Source organism: Panthera pardus, unplaced genomic scaffold (genome assembly GCF_024362965.1).
Source record: "Panthera pardus isolate Hobbes unplaced genomic scaffold, ASM2436296v1 HiC_scaffold_11, whole genome shotgun sequence".
Classification (NCBI taxonomy): domain Eukaryota; kingdom Metazoa; phylum Chordata; class Mammalia; order Carnivora; family Felidae; genus Panthera; species Panthera pardus.
Window position 1 is genome coordinate 94,595,656 of NW_026526666.1, and position 18,261 is coordinate 94,613,916.

Consider the following 18,261-nt stretch of genomic DNA (forward strand, 5'->3'; position numbering starts at 1 on the left):
TCCTTGGGGGCCACAGGGGAATTCAGCCTTGATCCCAGGTACCATGGAAACCAGCAGAAGCTTTAAGCACAAGGGGGCCAGTGTCAGAGGTGGGTCTGGAAGGGCAGGCCCCACTGGGGAAAGCCTAGATTAGAGCTTATTACAGAGTCCAGGCAAGAGCTAATGGTGGCTTACAGCACAGCGGAGAGAGCGGCCCCATGTGAAAAAGGATTGTGAAGCAGGATTAGAGGCCGGGTGCTGGATTGGACGCAGGGGCTGAGAGCAAGAGAGGAAGCCTGAGTAATGGAAGGGTGCTGGGACTGCTCCCTAGACGGGAACCTCTAGGACAGCCAGGTCTGGGGGAGGGTCAGGGGTCATGAATTTGGAGTTGGATCCTTGGAGACATGCACAGGGCCAGGCCTGGTAGCCTGTGGCCCGAGGTCTGCAATGCAGGTTATGGAAGCCAGCCCCCCGGCCTGGAACTGGCTAAGAATACCCAGAAGGCAGAGCCAGAGAGGCAGGAGGGAAAGCAGGCCCGGAAGGCTGTCCCGGACGGTAGGAGAAGCCAGAGGGGAGAGCTGAGTCGCGGCGGGTGTAATCGCCTTTAGGAGCCTCAGTTTCCTCCTCTGTGAAACGGGGGTAACACGTCCTCAAAACCCACCTCACACTAGACTCCAGCCCAGACGTGCCGAGGAGGCTGGAGAGGCGTCCTGCCCGCCAGAGGTCGGCGCAGACGTGAGGACGGCTCCTGGGGCGCCTCCCCCAGGGCCGCCCCCGAAGCGGGCTGGAGACCCGCACGCACGGCGGGCGGGCGGGGCTCGCGTTAGGACCCAGCGGCTCCGGGCTGGAGGGCGGGCGCCGGCCCGTCGGGGGCCCGGAGGGGGGGCTCAGAGCGGCGCAGGGGCGGCTCCGCGGCGGACTCGGAGCGGGCGGCGGAGTAGTGACCCGGCCAGGTAGGCGCGGGCCTGGCGGCGGAGCGGCAGGGCGGCGCTCGGGAGTGGGGGGGGAGGGGGGTCCCCGGGGGGAGGTGGGGGGAGGCAGGGGTGTAGGGGGTCTGCGGGCCCCCAGGCCTGGGGGCGGCTGCCCGAGTTCCCGAACCCGGGGCCGTCTGAGCAGATGCTACGAGGACACTTGGGGGGTTTGGGGGTCGCTGGGAGGGGGGCCCGTTTGGGGGCGTCGGGGCCGGGGTTGGGGGGGGGGCTTCCGTTCGCCCCGGGAGGCTGGACTTTGGCGAGTGGGGTGGGGGCGTCGGCCGGAGCCGCCGGGCTAGAGCGGCGGAGAGAGACAAAGGGAGACCCGAGACCGGGAGGGGGGCGTGGGGAGCCGCCGAGCAAGTTCCGTGGCTGATTGTTCCAGCTGTGCGGCGGCGGCCACATCTGGTCCCCTCCGGCCGCACCCGCACCGCGGCTGGCCTCCCCGCGGGGCGGTGTGGGGGGCCGGGCTCTGAGTAGGCCCCGCTCGTTCCCTCCTGCCCACGAACGCCTCGGGGTGGGGTCCCCAGCTGCGGAAGGGGCCAGAGGGGGGCCGCCTTCTAGGCAGGTCCTGGCCTCCCCCACACCCCCAAAATCGACAGTCTAGACAGCAGTGCTTGGAGATGTGGCCCCGGGGGGAGGATCCAGGGACTCCCACGCCCCTTGCCCTGGGGGGCCCCCTTGCCCCCAGTAAGCCTGGGCCTGGGTGCCAGACCTTCCAGGGGAGGAAAAGACTCCATGCGGGAGGCTGTGAGGCCTAGGAGGGGCTTTGGGGACAGACAGCCCCCACCCCACCTCTTAAGGCCTCTTAGGCCCCAGCTCAGGGCCTCCTTCTGAGTGGTGACAGCTCCAACTGGCCTGGCTGCCACTCAGCCCCGTGGGGACAAGGAGGGGATGATGAGGCCTTGCGGGGGGGAGTTACAGGGAAAGAGCTCCAGGTCTCTGGGTCCCCTCCTACTGAGAGAGGGCCAAGGGATTTCGGGATAGGAACACCGGGAGCCCCGAGGTCCCCTGCCTCTGGGGCAGCCTGAGTGGTGGGTCTCTTCTCCTCCACCCCACCCCACCCCCACCTCAGTAAGGAAGGGAGATGGTAAATGTATGAGCCGGGCAGGGGGTCCCGGAAGGTTCTGGATTGGGAGCGAAGAGGGACAGATGTCCGAGCGTCCTTCCTCTCTCCTTAGACGCCCTGTGGCAGTTAGGTCTCCAGTTAGCCGTCTGGAAGAAGTCCCTTTGTGTGGGTGGGAGGGGCCTTCCTGGATGGGTGAGCCCATGGACTCTCTCCCCAGCGCTCCAGGCGGAAGGCTGATGCCTGCCCCCCCCCCCCCCCCCCCCCCCACTGAGCTGGGACCTGTAGACCCTGCCAAGCCCACTGTGTGGCCAAAGGCTGGAGTTCTTGAACTTCCAGAGCCTGGTGAAGGCTGAGGGCCACTGCCCTCTCCCCCCAGAATTGCGCACACAACACTTGTCATACAGTGTTCAGGGGTTCAGAGCCTCTGGGCTGGGTGACATCACTGTCCCCTCCAGCTCTGCCCTTCTAGGATCCAGAGAATCTCTCCTCAGACTCCACCTGAGCGTTTCCTGCTGCTGCAGACAAATAGACCTTAGTCTCGTGAGTCTGTGATGAAGACAGCCAGGTCTTAGGAGGCCTGGAGGCTGGCAGGAGAGGAATCTTCTGGGGGTGGGAGCCCTGCCCGGGCCTGGCTGCCCTTCGGCCCCCTGGGGCCCATGCATGCATGTGGTTCCCCGCAGAGCAATTGGGAACAGGTGGTGGGGTTGGCAGACCGCTGCAGAGTCGGGGCTATGATGGTGGCTGAGAGGGGCTGGGGTCCTGAGGATGGGCCTGGCTCAAGGGTTTCCATGATCAGTGCGCCAGACACCGGGAGGTGCTGAATCGGAAGCGGGCACGGCTGCGGGCCAGGAGAGCAGAGTCAGAGCTAGCGGGGGGCTAGAAACGTGCCCTCGGTGAGAAGGGCAGGGTGGGTTCCGTCCGCTTGTAGATCAACTCTGGAGCGAGGTTGGGGGCCTTGTGACTTGGGACCTGAACACCCAGGGGGCCCTCGGGGACAGCAGATGTAGACCCCGGCCCCCGCTCCGCCCTACTCCCGGCACTCCCTATGCCTGGCTTCTGTTCCAGCACCCCCTTCTTCACCGGGCTAGATGCGGGGGAGCAGAGGTGGGCTCCACAGTCCTGGGTGAGTGGGTCCAAGCTACAGCCCGCCCCCCCCACCCCCTCCAGCTGTCCTGACACCAGCCCAGACTGCCTCACCGCGTAGCCATGAGAGCTGCCTACCTCTTCCTGCTGTTCCTGCCTGGTAAGTGGCTCCTGGGGTTGGGGGCTCCCCTTGTGTGGCTGGGGGTTGGGAGCTGGCAGTGAGCCTTTATTGTGCCCTGTGGCCAGCACTCAACTCCCGGTCCCCGGGACCTCCTGGACCACAGACCTGTACTGGCCAACCCCTCCCAAAGCATGAGCCTCCCCAGCCCTCACCCCAACCCCTCCACAGCAGCAGCCAGGCAGGGCTCTGGAGAGTGGGCACACACCCAGGCACCAAGAGTCCGTGCCTTCCCCTCCCTTCCAGGAGGAAGCCGATGTGTAGGAGGGGGAGGCGCCCAAGGCAGGGAGTCTGTAGGTCCGGGTTCCAGACCACTTTGGGACCCAACCCCCAACCCCAACCCCCTCCCCCACCCCCCCCCACCCCCCACCATGCAATCTTGACTTTGGAGTGATCCCTATTGGTGAAGTGAGGAGTTATCCATAGGGATCGAAGGCCCCTGCCATAGCTAACATTTATTCATTTAACAGATACTGAGTTCCTACCATGTGCCACGCACTGGGCTAGACCCCTGGGGTACAATGATGACCTGGGCAGACATACCCCTGCCTTCTTGGTGCCCGCCCGTCTAGAGAAGGGAGGCTGCTATATCAAGTAGGCGTGATAAGTGCCAGCGTGTTGAGCATGAGGTTGGAAGTAAACAGAGGAACTGGATGGAGAGGGTGGGTAGGCCGGGGACGGCCTTTGGGCAGAACTGAATTTTTAGCTGAGATCTGAAGGAGGAGAAGTTACCCAGGATCACAGGCCTAGGGAAAGTTGAGTGCAAAGGCCCTGGGGCAGACAGGAGTGTGCTGAGTTCAGGAACAGCCAGGAGGCTAGCAGGGGAAGACAGGCCCAGAAAAGGTCTGTGAGGTGCCCAGGAGCCGGCTCTGTAAGGGCCTCTGTAAGGGTCGAGGAAGGAGTTTGGATCCCCTTGGGTGGTAGGATCTTAGGGTCTCACCGGCCTGCCCTTGGGACCTCTACCTGTCCTCCCAGAAGTGCTGTCCTTCCCTGCAGGGCACCCCCTCATGCTTTGCTTCCTCACAGCGGGCCCTGCTGGCTCAGGGCCAGTATGACCTAGACTCTCTGTCTCCGTTCCCGGAACACGTCCAGTACACCCACTACAGTGACCAGATAGGTAAGGGCCTTGCCCCCCGCCCAGCCCTCCCCACACCCGGCCACATCATCAAGGCCTGGCTCCCAGGTGTGCACGACGCAGCTGGGGACCAGGTGGGGAAGGGTGGTGGGAGTCATAGGGGGTGGTCCTGGGTGTAGCCGTGACCTCCTGTGCCCCCCGAGACTGGGGAGCTCGCCTGCCCCCCCCCCCCCCCCCCCCCCCCCCCCCCCCGGCAACTTCACATTCATCTTTGTTCTTAGACCAACCGGACTACTATGACTATCAAGGTAAAGGGCTGGGGTGGGGCAGGCGGCGGGGGCGGGCAGCTGAGCGCTGGGGTGGAGAGATGGAGTGGACCCCCTTGTCGCCTGCCCGCCCGACTCAGAGGTGACTCCTCGGCCCCCTGCGGAGCAGTTCCAGTCCCAGCAGCAAGTCCGGCAGGAAGTCGTCCTGGCCCCCACCCCAGGTAGGCTGCCGGCTCCTGTCAACCCTGGGAGCGGCGGGTCTGTGCCGGGGCGGGGCTGGTGCCCTGAATGGACCCCTCTCAGTGATGTCTGCCTGCTCCTCTCCTGACACCAGCACCAGGAAATGCGGAGACAGAGCCCACGGAGCCTGGGCCTCTGGGTAAGAGCTTCCTGACAGCTGGAGAAACAGAGGCACGGCCTCAGCAGCGGGGGTAGAGCTGATTGCAGCGCTGATGGGACAGAGACAGACAAGCCTTTTGCTTTTGCCGGGCCGATGGCAGGGTCGGGGGCTTGCAGACAGGCCAGTGCTTTAGGCAACCGCAGGGCCCCCCGGGAAGCTCTGGGAGACGCCCCCCTTGCCCCCCCCCCAGTTGGTCGCAGCCTCAGGAAGGGCCCTCCACCCCCAGACACTGGGAAGAGGGAGGGAGCGTGCTGGGGGCTTCCTGCCTGCCTGCCAGCCAGCAGGAGTGGGCGGTGCTCGTGGCCAGCGAGGCAGAGAGGGGACCAGAAGCCCAGGCCAGCTGAGCCAGCCCCCGTGCCGCCCCCACCGAGAGCCGGAGACGGCCAGACCGTGCAGGCTGCTCTCGCTCCCGTGAGCTCAGTGTCCGCGTGTACTCCTCTGAGCCCGGCCCAGTTGGTTGGTGTGGACTTGGGTGACCGTTGTGTGTGGGTGCGGTTGTGTTTGAGCTTATGCCTGTTCAGGTACATGCTTCCAAGCGTGGTTGCAAACTTGCGCGTGTATGCATGTATTGTATAAAATCGGGCAGCCCTGGGAGCCCCAGCAATGCTGTCTGTGCTTGTGTGTGTGCGCGTGTGTGTGCGTGTGCCCGCGCTGTGCCAGAGGGTGCAGGGTGGACCTAGACCCCGCGATGAGAGCCAGTCTCGGTGGGCATCGTTGGGGGCTACGCCACGCCCAAGCTGCGGCCCCTAGTCTGATCCTGCCCGTCACCCAGACTGCCGCGAGGAACAGTACCCGTGCACCCGCCTCTACTCCATCCACAAGCCCTGCAAACAGTGTCTCAATGAGGTCTGCTTCTACAGGTGAGCACAGGTGGGGTTTGGGGGGCAGGGCAGGCAGCCACAGTGCCCCCCGGCCCGAGGTGGGACTGTAGGGGAGCATGAACCCTGAATTGAACTCCGCTCGCGTGAGCCCAGGCCTAGGGGCGGGGATGCGTGGAGCCCCCCTGGTGGGGTCGGGGGTGACCCCGCCGTCCCGGCTCCACCCCCCAGCCTCCGCCGCGTGTACGTGGTCAACAAGGAGATCTGTGTCCGCACGGTGTGTGCCCACGAGGAGCTCCTCCGAGGTAGGGAGGCCTGCACCCCCAGACCTTCCCCCTCCCCACACCCACTCGCCGCCCTTCTTCCTGTCCGTCCACCTGGTGTTTATTAAACCCGTGTTCTGCACCACGGCCACTTTCAGGAGGCTCCCGAACTCCCTCCCGGCTGCTTCTCCTCAGAACATTCCCTGTCCCGGGATCGGGAAGGGGCCGATGGTTTCCCATGACCAGCCTCTCCCTGACCCCGACTCCTTGCCCCCCGCAACAGCTGACCTGTGTCGGGACAAGTTCTCCAAATGTGGCGTGATGGCCAGCAGTGGCCTGTGCCAGTCCGTGGCGGCCTCCTGTGCGAGGAGCTGCGGGGGCTGCTAGGGCGGAGCCAGCACCCCAAGCCCTGGGCCTTCCTCAGATCCGGGGCCCTCGGGCCCTGCCTCACCTGGTGCTTTTCTCCCCAGCCTGACATTCCTTTTATCCTGTAAAAAGTTAGTGGACTGTGGCCCTGGGGGTTTGTCTCAGGCCCCTCCCCCAGTCTGTGGCCACCTCTGGGGCACAATGGGGGCTCCCCACGGCCCAGTTTTCGGCCCCGGAGGAGGGGCATCCCAGGCCTCTCGGTGGGACCTGGGCCTCTGATGTGCCTTCTCAGTCCCTCCAGGACAGTCCCCTGCCCACCAGCCCCTTTGAGGTAGGCTGTGCCCCTCACCCCAGCCGGTCTGCTTGGACTTCCTACAGCTCCCGGGCATAGACCACCTTTGTTTTATACAAAATTAAAATTGTTTTTACAAAAGCTTTGGTCATTTCTCAGTTGGGAGCACAGAGCGGGTGGCCAGGTGTCTCTGACACTGCCTGTCCTCATTGAGAGGCTGCCTGGCCCCTTGGGGAGAAGGGACCGTTCAGGTGACCTGTGGCCTTGCCTCTGCAGTCCCAGTCCTGCCTCCTCACCCACCAGCTTCAGCTGACCCCCCCCCCCCCCCAGAAAGGTGGATCATGACCACTGTCCCCTCCAGGTCCTGCGTCGGGGGCGGGGGTGGGGCACTGCAGAGGGCTGCGTTGGAAATAGAAGGTTCAGGGATACAGCTTTCTCACTGTCTGGGCTGCTCAGTGAGGGCGTGAGTCCCCTGTCATCAGAGGCATGCAGGCCAAGACGGGAGGCCACCCATGTGGAGGCGCAGAGGTGTTTATAGGGTATAAAGCAGGTCATGGGAGGTGTGCTCTGAGATCCGCCTTTGGGGGGGAGGGCCGCGAGTTCGGGGGGGCAGAAATAGAGGCCCAGTCTCCACGTGAGCGATCAGCGCGCAGTCCCGTGTGCCTTCCAGACAGGCCCATGTGGCGGGCACAGGTAATATCGCCACCTTACGGACAGGAAGCCCAGAGGCATTAAGTGACCCACCGAGGAGCCACAGCTAGAAGTGGCAGGGCGGGGGGCACCACCTGACCCCATCAGACTCCACGGAGACGAGTACTTCCTCCTCGGAGACCCTGAGCACCTGCCACGTGCGCCGCCTCATAACCACCCTGTGAAGCACGTTCCCAGTTTACAGATGAGCAAACCAAGGCTCCGAGAGGTCACGCAGCTTTGCTAGGCTCACTCAGCGGAGCCAGGGCAAGACCCACGTTCACCTCCCAGGCCCGCACACTGCCTGAGAGGCCTGCCACGGTGCAGAGGGTGGGCCCAGTCCTAACGAGGGGCCAGAGAAAGGGGCCAGAACGCTGTGGCTGGAAAGAGCCGGGCTGTGCAGTTTGGGCCTCAGCAGCCCCGTCTGTCACATGGGATGGGTGGCGCGGGACCCTGGAGACCTCCCCACGCCAGCATCCTGTGAGGCCGGAAAGTGCCACGGGCCTTTCCAAAGACCCCATCTCCCCCTGCACCCCTGCCCCAGGCCCCCTGTGTCTCCCCACCCATCTCTCCAGTGGAGGAAGGCACACTGAAGTAAGGGGACACATCTGTACAAACCATTTTTAGAAAACGGGGTCTTTTGTTACAAAAAAACAACAGTTCTGAACAGTTAACGTTGTAAAAAGGTATAAAAATACAGGGACTCTGAGGAATTTCCTGACAAACACTCTGAACTAAGGCGGAGAGATCTCTGGGAAGCCGGGGGAGAGGGTCTGGGTCTCTGACTCCCAGGCACCCCTCCTCTTTCCCATGAGCCCATGCTCTAGGGCCAGCCAGGGGCAAGGGGGTCTCCCCGACCCCCTGGCTTTGGCTCAGACACTCAGGTGACCTGGATGCTCATCCCAGGGGTGGGGACTGGACTGAGGTGGGGCCCCGGATGCCGCTAAGAAGCTGCTACCGGAGTCCCTGGCATCCAGCACGGCCACCTGTCTCCTCCCTACCCTGAGCCGAGCTCTGGGCCAGGGGGCCACCCAGGAAGGGGCTCATTCCCCTGGGGGGCCGGAGGTTTGGGGGAAGGGTGCTGAGCTCCTCCGGAGCTCCTGCTGCAACTGTCCCTTCAGTGTGGACACCTGGGAAGAAAGAGAAAGTAGGGCCAGCCTGGTCCCCAGCCTGATGCCAGGGAAAGGGGCATGTGGCTGCAGCCGGGACCCCAGAAGGGACCCAATCCTGCCCGCTTCAGGAAAAAATGGGTCTCATTAAACACCAGGGTGCTTCCTACCCCTTCCGTCCCGACCCACGTGGCAGCTGCTGACTGCTCCTTGGCATCTTGTCAGGAGCCACCCGTCCCCACTCTCATCACTTAGGCAGGCCTGGCACCAGCCCCACCAGGGGTGCCTGTGACCCAGGCCTGGCCCTACCCAAGCAGCCTTGTCCTGCACACGTCAGGTCAGGGATGGCTGGGAAGGAGTCAGGGACTAAGCAGGCCAGGAAGGGTCATCCCTGGGACTTCTGTTGCTCTAAGGAAAAAGGCCCCCTCTTTCCTCTGGGATGGCAGCTTGTCGGGATAACCTAGGCTGGGGCTGCTGAGGCCACGTGTGCCACCCAGGAGACAACAATGAGGACAGTAGAGCCACAGCACGGGGACGGAGTTCCGGTGACATCACTTGAGCCCGTGTCCAGCCACGACGCAGACCAGCACAGATCCCCCTGGACCACTTCGGTCCTAGGTGCCGCCGACTGCTCCCACCCGAGGTCACAGCCAGCCCTCTCCCGCTCCTCCCCCCGAGGGCGCTTCTGCAATATCCTGGGGCGGGGCCAGAACCCGGCCAGGCCTGAGCACCTGCTCTTCCAGCCCGCGCACGCGCTGCCGGTGGGCCCGCTCCCGAGCCTCCAGGGTGCGCTCTGTCTGCACCTGGGCGCTGCGCAGGCGCTCCACCTCCCGCTCTACCTCCCGCTGCTGCTGCTCCGCGGCCTCCAGCCGGGCTGGGCTCTGGTCCTGCTCCAGTGCCACCACCTGGGCCTGCGGGAAGAGGAGCAAGTCAGGGGTGTGGCCCTGTGGGGAGGGGGGGGGGGGGGCGGGCACTCCCAGGAATGGGAGCCTAGAAGGCCCCTCAGGACAGTGCAGGCAGGGGGTTGGAGCAAGAGATCCTGGTTTGTCCCCCATGTTCCTGGCCCCCCGGGTCCGCGAATCCGGGGTCAGGGTACCTAGTGACCCCGCTGACAGGCGTGCACATGCGCACACCGTGCACACACGCGCAGACGTAGTCAAACGCGGACACGCCCACATTCGTACCGGCCCCAAAGCAAGCGCGGAAGTACTTAGCCCCTGGTCACAGGGATGCGTGCCTACGAGCAAAGCTCCAATACTCCTACATCTACAGACAGGAAGACTTCGGTACAGGAAGATACACACACACCTGGAACACGTTCCTGACACGCAGACTTGTCACATCTGTGCACAAGAGTCACGTTACGTGCAGAACACTCCCATGCACGCTCACGCCTCCATGTTCCACAACACGCAAGCACACAGGCTCACTCGCTAACCGGCATCTCTCTCCTCTCCACTCTGGGGAGGACCCCCTCCCTCTAGGACCTTGCTCTGGGCTGTGCCCTGCAAGAGTCTGGGCTCGTGGGTTATGGAGGTTGAGGACCCTGGGCCGGCTGAGCCATCAGCAGCTCCTGGGACGGTCTGGCACTCAGGCCTGGGGCAGGGGTGGGGCCCGGGTCCAGGGCTAGGGAGAGAGGGGGTGGCCGGGGGCTGGACCTCCAGCAGCTGGATCTGCCTCTGGGCCTCAGCCAGCTCCAGCTCGGCCCCCGTGAGCGTGCGGTCCAGGCGGCCCTTCTCGGCGCTCAGCCGCACCGTGTCCTCATGGCTGCGAAGCTTCTCGCGCTCCACCTAGGCCGGGAGAGGAGGAGGGCGTTAAGGCACCCGGGGGAAGGTGGGGGGGGGGGGCTCCCGTGAAGAGGGAGGGGCGCAGAGAGGGGTGTTAGGTTAGAGGCAGCAGGAGCAGGGGCCGGAGGGCACCTGAGGCCCCCGGCCCTGGGGACGTAAGGCCAAGACCCCGAGGAAGTGGGGGGACAGCGCCGGCGGCTCAGCCCACCTTGTCCAGCATCCTCTTGAGGGCCACCCGGTCCTTCTCCAGCCGCAGCGCTGACCGCTCCACCTCCCGCTTCTCGGCCTCCAGCTGAGCGAGGGCCCGCTGCAGGCCGTCCAGGCGCTCCTGGAGCAGCCGCCGCTCCTCCTGCAGCTTCTGGACTGCGTGCAGGGCCGCCGCCTCCCCCTCCTGTCGCTGCCGCAGCACCTGCAGAAGCCGGCAGGCCCCTAATGCCTCCGGGCCTCGGTGCGCGTGCATCTGAAGCTTGGGGATGGTGAGGCCAGCCTCGGCCCCCGCAGGGGGGGTTGGTGAGGCCCCCATCAGAGAACTATCACCCGAGGCCACGCTGTTCTCTGAGCCTCAGCTTCTCCATCTGCGTGACGGGGGCGCGGGTCGAATGAACCACGCTTCCTCACGGGAGGCCGGGCCCGGGTTCGGGATGAGGTGGGGATACGGAAGTTCCCGCTGCATCCTGAGGGCCTCGGCGTCCCGGGGACAGAAGGGGCCCATCGTGGCCCTCACCTCCTGAAGCTGTTGCAGCTGGCCCTCTGCCTCTGCCCGCTGCACCTCCAGGTCCGCCAGCTCGCCTCGCATCGTCTGCACCTGCTCACTCAGGGAGCTGCTCTGCTTCCGGGCCTCCGATAACGCCTGCCGAGCGGCCTCCAGCCGTTCCTGGGGGGCAGGGGCGTTTGATGCCAGGATGGAGCAAAGGCTCCCCTCTACTCTGTACCTCCGGGTCAGGGTTACAGCCCACAAAACAGCCCCAAAATCTGGAGGGCGAGGCAGACAGCAGGCCTGGCCCACTGACCTGCATGACCCCGGATCTGGGTCCCTCAAGCCTATACCAGTAGGCGTATTCTTATCGCCCCCGCCCACCCCAAGACCCCTCCTATTGGCCAATGCTCCTACTGGGCCCACCCACCTCAAAGCACTCACGGACTGGCTCCCTAGGGTTCCCAACTGACTGTCCTCCAAGGGCCCCTCCAAGCCTGCCCTTGTTGGCTCTCACTGGGGCCACCCCCAGCCAGGCCCTGGAACCCCCGTACTTGGAGAACTTGGCGGTCATGTTCACAAGCGGTCAGGGCCTTTTGCAGATGCAGATTCTTGTCCTGGGTGCTGGTCAGGTTGGCGCTACTCTGGGCCAGTGCTTCTGACAGGCCCTGCGCCTTGTCCCGCAAGGCCCCCTCGCTCTCTTCCATCTTGACCAGGGCCCCGTTCAGCCGCTCCACTGTCAGCTGCAGAGTCCCCGCCTTCACCTCACTGTCTGCCACCTGGCAGGAGGGCAGACAGGACAGTAAAGTGGCTCTGCTCTCACCCTGGCCTCCAGCAGGAACGGTGAACCCAAGCCAAGCTCCTCCCACCCCTGCCTAGGCCTTCATCATCGACCCTCGTTGTTCCCATGCGCTCCCACTGGCTCAGCCCACTGCAGCCTAGGCTCCGTCCCACTGCTGGTTTTAACTACCCTCACCCGGAGTGCCACAAACCCGGATGTCCCAGACCCCAGGGTCTCCTCCCCTGCCAGGGAGGAGAAAAGGTAACCACCACAATCCAGAAATGTTCTGTGTTCTTGACTTTGGTGGGTGCCCTTGTAGGACTAGCAGAGTAACTGAACGTTCTAGTTAGAGCTGAGCTTCCTGGCAGCCAAGGCAAAAAAAGGGACATGAGTGAAACCTATATCTCTAACTTGTCCCACATGTTTCCTAGGAATGAAGATTCTGGTGTCAAAGAGTCCTAAATTCTAATTTCGGCTGTGTCTCTTATTAGCTATGTGATCTTGGGTGATGGCAGCCCCTCTCTGTCTGTCTGTCTGTCCACGAAATGAGGATGATGCTTGCCTCGGGGTTGTTGGGAGTATTACGCAGTCCCCGTAAAGCACCCGGCACTGAGCGTGCAGATGAGAAACCCGCAAAGGGTAATGGGGACCCACCTGTCTCTGCAGGGAGTCCACCCGATCCTGGAGGGCCTGGGCCTGGGCCTCACGGTCACTGAGGCCCAGGCGGCTGCGCTGCAGTTCCCCCTCGAGTGAGCGCCGCTGCAGCTCAAGCTTGATGGTGCGGCTCTCAGAGGCATCCAACACCTCCTTCAGACGCCGCTTGTCACTCTCCAGCTTCACCTCATTGGCCTTCATCTTGCTGATCTTCTCCTGCGGGTGGGGGAGGGGTCAGGCCCCGGCCGCCCGGCCACCCCCGACCCTGCGCCTCCCACACCCCGTCAGGACCCTCAGGAGAAAGTGGGGAGCAGCCTTGAAGAGGCTGGCCCAACCCCTCACTGTGTGACCCTTGCGAGGCCCCCCACCTCCCCGCATGTTCACAGGCTGGGTTGGCCTGAGGATCCCAGAGCGCTTTCTGGATTTGGCTGATCTGGCCTTTCTAACAGGCTCTGTGATCCAGGGTGCTCCCTTCCTGCTCTGTGGCCCTACCGCACATCTGTGCAGTGGGGAGACTGCACGGGCCCAGGGGTACCACGAAGTGTTCGCAGAGCCCCGGGGTGGGAAGGGAGGGTGAAAAGGCAGGTTCCAGGGCTTCCCTGTTCTGCTGCATCACTCCCCAGAGCCAGGCCCAGAAGCTGCATTGTGTGATCTGAGCTGAGTCAGGTAGGAGCCTTGGGCCCCCCCTGGTTTTAGGGCATGATGTTCCTCCCTCACATGGGGTCAGACAGTAAAAAGAGGCTTGAGGAGTAGGGAAAGGACGGGAAGACAGACTGAACCCCCCCCAAGCCCGGCCCCCTGCCGCCGTGCTCAGAGCCCCAACTCTGCCATGTCTGGGCCTGGCAGCCCCACTCTGGCCCCTGCCCAGCTTTGTTCCTGGCCTCCTCCCGCGGCCCCTGCGGCTGGGCCGGAGGCCAGACCTGGAACCACAGACATAACAATCCAGCTCAAACTTGACCTGGAGCCAGAGACAGGGGGTGGGCTGTCGGGGCAACGATGGAGAGCTGGGGAGGAAGGGGGAAGGAGTGAGGGGACCTTTGGCATGAGAAGGGCTCAAGGCTTCGGTGGCCTGGACTGTCGCCCCCAGGGCCAGGGTGTCCTGCCCCGGGCACACACACATGCGCGTGCACACACACACACACACACACACACACACACACACGACACGTGTACACAGATGTCCCCCAAACACATATAAAAACCCCAGAACACCACTCATGTGGCTATACAGAGACAAAGGAAACCGACGTCCCCTGAACACCATATGTTAAAAGCATTCACGGGGCGCCTGGGTGGCTCAGCCAGTTCAGCATCCAACTCTTGATTCCGGCTCAGGCCATGATCTCACAGTTTGAGGGATCAGGCCCCGCATCGGGCTCTGCGCTGACAGTGAGGACCCCACTTGTGATTCTCTTTCTCCCTCTCTCTTTGCCCCTCCCCTGCTCGTGCTCGCTCTCAAAAACAAATAAACTTAAAAAAAAAAAAAAAAGAGCACTCGTGTATCGTCTCTGGGAGACGATTGCTGGCCTCTCTCTTTTACGCAGGAGGAAAACGAGACCAGGCAGGCAATAAACAGCACGGCCGGGACTTGAACAGACTTTCTTCTGTCAGGCTCAAAAGCCCAGGCCTTTTCTTCTGCAGCCTAGTGACCTCAAGGAGGAGCGAGCGGGTGCAATCTGAACGGGCTTCCGGACAGAGTCACAGGCGGCTCACTTCAGTGGGTGCTGCAACCCAGGCAGATGGCAACGGAGACGCACACAGTAGGACTCCCAGACAGCCTTTCAAGCACAGGCGGACGCCCCCCTGCCCCCGCCGGCCCTCAGCTCCCGTCTACCTGGCTGGCCCGGAGCTCACTCTCGGTGGCCTGCAGGCTCCTCTCCAGGGCGGCCACCTGGTCCAGGGCGGCCCGGCGCTCCCGCTCGCTGCGCCGCACATTCTCCTCCTGCAGCACCAGCTCTGCCTGGGCCCCGCTCAGCCGCCCGTCCACGCGGCGTCGGGCTGCAGCACCCCAGCCCCGTCAGGCCTGGCCGGGCGCACCCCGAGACCCGAACCCGGCCACCAGGTGCCCGGCCTGCCCTCCGCCCGCCACAGGGCCTGCCTCTCCGAGTCCTTGAGGGTCTGCCGGTCTGCACACGTGGAGTGGAGCTGACCAGGGAGGGACCCCCAGAGGAGACGGCCCCCCATTCAGGTCACGGTGGGCAGGGCAGGGACGGAGGAGCCGCTCAGGCCAATCCCACACGTCCCACCTCAGCGGCTAAGAGCACAGAGAGCAGGGAGCCGGGGGTGGGGGGTCAAACTCACCTTCTGCACCGTCGGCCACAGCCTTCTGCAGCTGCCTCGCCTGTGAGGTGGCACTGTCCCTCTCAGCCTCCATCTCAGCCAGCTGTCGACTCAGGACACCGGTCTGGGCCTGAAGCTCATCCTGCGGCCCCGACGTGGGGCGGGGGAGGAAGGGAAGACCCCTGGTCTGACACCTGCAGCCCCTCGCAGGGCCCTCAGCCACCCGGTTCCCTACCCAGCGGCTCACACCCAGCCTCACCCGTTGCCTCTGGGCACTCCGCAGCTCCTGCAGGAACTCCCGGAGGGCCCCCCGTACCGCCTCCGGGTCCAGGTCTGGGGATGCCGGGGAGGTGGCAGGTCCTGGGGATGGTGGCTCGGACCCAGGGCTGCGTTCCAAGGGGCTGGGGCTGCTGAGCCCTTCGCCGCTTCCTGGGGGAGGCGGCATGCTTAGGGCTGCGAGAACCCGAGCCTCTCAGGCCTGGGTGGTGCCTGTGGGCTGCTCGCACACCTCACCCCTCCCCCCTCCCCCGAGCCGCACCCAGCAGCTTGCAGGAGCTTCCCACCTCATGCTGGCCCTCACCTTCTTGCTTAACCCTTCCCTGGTCCCAGGCCCCTTAGAGTAAGCCCAACTTCCCTGCCGTCGTGCAGAGGCCCCGTTGCTCACCCTAGCACAGCCCTCTCACCTTTTACAAGCTGTCCATTCCACATGACCCTCGGCTCCCAAGTTCTAGAACATTCCCTCTTCCGGGACCAGGGCCTTCGTGCATGCTGTTCCCTTCTCTCCCCATGGCCTCTCTTTGCCTGGCCCATTCCATTAGATCTGCTCCCCAGACGTGTCCCTGATCCCAGGCTGGGTCATGAGGCTCCAAGGTCTGCCTCCCCGCCAAGACCAGGGGCACTGTGAGGGCTGCACACCCAGGACCCAGTCCAAGGGTGGACGTTCCACCACCTCAACATCTCCCTGCTTCCTATCTGCCAGGCACTGACTGCCTATCCCACCTTCACGATAATTCTCTGAGGAGTAAGAACCTTCACAGGCTGGACGCGCTCAAAGCAGTTAAGCGATCTGCTTGGTCTCAAAGCTGGGAAGATCCCACAATGGGATTTAGAACCAGGCAGCCCTACTTCCAGGCAGAGAAATGCAGTCTTGTCTGCTTGAAGAGGCCGGAGGGGCGCACAGAGACAGGGCGCCACCTGGAGGTCAGCATCGGAACCACAGGGCAGGGCGTCAGCCTGCCCATAGCATCCTCCTGCCTTGGCAAGGGACACCTAAGCTGCCCCACAGCTCCGTCGACAGCCACAGGACCTGGAGCAGGATGTCTACCCACTGCCCCCAAGGGCCCCTACCACAGAGTGGCCTGCAAGGATTACTCAGGCGTGTCCTTTGTCCTCACGTCCTCACCTCCCACTCGTCTGTACCTGTTCACTGCCCTGTGCCTGCTGTCCCCTCGGTGTTCACAGGGGAACTGCCAGTCAGGCACTCGTCCCTCGTCCTCGCCCCTTACTTCCACTTGTCCCTTGTCCTCAGAGTCTCCTCTCCCACCCATCCTTCCCCCACCTACCACCTCCTCACCGGGGCTCTCCATTTCCCACACAAACACCCCTACCCCTGCCCTTGCTGTATCTTTAAAAATTTCTGGGGCGCCTGGGTGGCTCAGTAGGTTGAGCATCTGACTTCGGCTCAGGTCATGATCTCATGGTTTGCGAGTTCGAGCCCCGCATCGGGCTCGGTGCTGACAGCTCAGAGCCTGGAGCCTGCTTCGGATTCTGTGTCTCCCTCTCTCTCTGCCCCTCCCCTGCTTGCACTCTGTCTCTCTCTCTTAAAATTCTTTTTTAAATTTCTTTGCTGTGATAATATATATAACATACAATATGCTTTCCTAGCCATCTTTTTTTCAGGTTCTTAATTTTAATTAAATAACATTGACTAACATTATGGTTAGCAGGGTGTGTGTGTGTGTGTGTGTGTGTGTGTGTGTGTGTCTCAAGAAATCCTTTCCTGTCCTAAAGCCATAAGGATATTTTCCTATGTTGTCTTTTAAAAGCTACAGTTTTCCCTTTTGTATTTAATCTTCAAATCTACTTAGGAGTGCCTGGCTGGCTCAGTCAGAAGAACATGCGACTCTTGACCTTGGGGTTGTGAGTTCAATCCCCACAAGGGGTGTACAGATTACCTAAATAAATAAAAAACTTAAAAAAAAATGCAGTGCATCTAACTGAAATTGATGTTTATCTAAAAGGTGATGGAAGGGTCTCTTTCTTTTTTATTTTTCTGTATGGATTCTCAATTATCCAAATACTTTTGGGACTTTTGGGAAAGTCCATCACAGATCAAGCTTCCAACACAGATCAGGTTTCTTTGGACATGCAGGTCTGGTCCTTGACCACACAGCCAGTGTTGGTCTCAGTGGCACAGCACCTGAATTACTAAAACTTTATATTAACTTTTATCTTTGGCAAGGCAAGCCCCTACCCCTAGCCATCTAGTTCTTTTTCTTCAAGAGTGAGTTGGCTTTCTTGGCCTTTGTTTTTCCATAGATGTTTTAGAATTGGCTTGTCAAGTTTCACACACACAGAAAGAATTTTGCCGAAATACCATTCAATCTATAGATGAATCTGGAAGAACTGACATCTTTATAATAGTGAATTTGTTGATACATACAATCATTTCTCCTATTTAGCTTTCTTTTAATGTCTCTCAACAACATTTATGGCTGTCTCCATAAAAGTCATATTAGATTAGAATTATTTTTTCCTTGGATAGTAGACCTTATCTGTAAAGTCATCTAGATCTGGTGTTTTCTTTGGGGGAGAGATTTCTTAGTGCCAGTATAAATGATATTTTATCAATTCTGCTGTTGGCAGTAAACAACAAACGTGTTCTGCTTCTGTTGATATAATAAAATATAATTAACTTTTGTATGTTGATCTTGTTTCCAGCAACCTTACTAAAGCTTCTTACTTGTTCTAACAATTTGTTGTAGCTTCTCCTGTATTTTTTTACAAATTTTTTAACGTTTATTTATTTTTGAGAGAGAGAGATAGAGCATGAGCAGGGGAGGGGCAGAGAGAGAGGGTGACACAGAATCCAAAGGAGGCTCCAGGCTCTGAGCTGTCAGCACAGAGCCCGACACAGGGCTCGAACTCACAAACCATGAGGTCATAACCGGAGCCAAAGTCAGATGCTTACCTGCCTGAGCCACCCAGGTGCCCCCTCCTGTATTTTCTACATAGAAAAATCACGTGATCTGTAAATAGTGGCAGTTTTGTTTCTCCCTTCCTGAACCTTAAAACATTAATTCTATGTTTCTTACCATAGTGTACTGGCTAGGACCTTTGAGACTTCCAGTACAATATTAAATACAGGAGTCAAATGTAATATTTGCTGTAGGGTTTTGGAGAACTAGTTTATCAGCTAAGGAAACCTTTTTCTAGTTTTCCAAGAGTTTGGATCATAACTGTATGTTGAATTTTATCAAATGCTTTTTCTACATCCATTTTGGTGG

General features: G+C 61.3%; 2 protein-coding genes across 4 annotated transcripts in view; one reads left to right on the top strand and one right to left on the bottom strand.

Moving 5' to 3' along the window:
- The first annotated feature begins 3,210 nt into the window (after nucleotides 1-3,210).
- Nucleotides 3,211-6,901, top strand: MFAP2 (microfibril associated protein 2). Its single transcript, XM_053898916.1, is given in 9 exon segments — nucleotides 3,211-3,262; nucleotides 4,277-4,311; nucleotides 4,313-4,397; nucleotides 4,637-4,663; nucleotides 4,762-4,842; nucleotides 4,956-5,000; nucleotides 5,794-5,881; nucleotides 6,071-6,144; nucleotides 6,386-6,901. Coding segments are annotated over 9 exon segments (576 nt in total). The 5' UTR covers nucleotides 3,211-3,225; the 3' UTR covers nucleotides 6,490-6,901.
- A 1,167-nt stretch (nucleotides 6,902-8,068) lies between these two features.
- The window catches only part of CROCC (ciliary rootlet coiled-coil, rootletin), a 45,989-nt gene continuing 35,796 nt past the window's right edge, over nucleotides 8,069-18,261 (bottom strand). Inside the window, exons 28-37 of one of the 3 annotated variants that reach the window (XM_053898913.1) lie at nucleotides 15,015-15,184; nucleotides 14,777-14,897; nucleotides 14,310-14,473; nucleotides 12,476-12,691; nucleotides 11,595-11,819; nucleotides 11,071-11,220; nucleotides 10,555-10,755; nucleotides 10,218-10,349; nucleotides 9,399-9,470; nucleotides 8,069-8,580 (exon numbers count right to left, since the gene is read on the bottom strand). In XM_053898913.1, coding sequence (XP_053754888.1) covers nucleotides 8,494-8,580; nucleotides 9,399-9,470; nucleotides 10,218-10,349; nucleotides 10,555-10,755; nucleotides 11,071-11,220; nucleotides 11,595-11,819; nucleotides 12,476-12,691; nucleotides 14,310-14,473; nucleotides 14,777-14,897; nucleotides 15,015-15,184 — 1,538 coding nt within the window. In that variant the 3' untranslated portion in view covers nucleotides 8,069-8,493. Of the gene's footprint in view, nucleotides 9,471-10,217; nucleotides 10,350-10,554; nucleotides 10,756-11,070; nucleotides 11,221-11,594; nucleotides 11,820-12,475; nucleotides 12,692-14,309; nucleotides 14,474-14,776; nucleotides 14,898-15,014; nucleotides 15,185-18,261 lie in introns of all 3 variants that reach the window. The other 2 variants (XM_053898912.1, XM_053898914.1) reach the window with 2 other exon arrangements.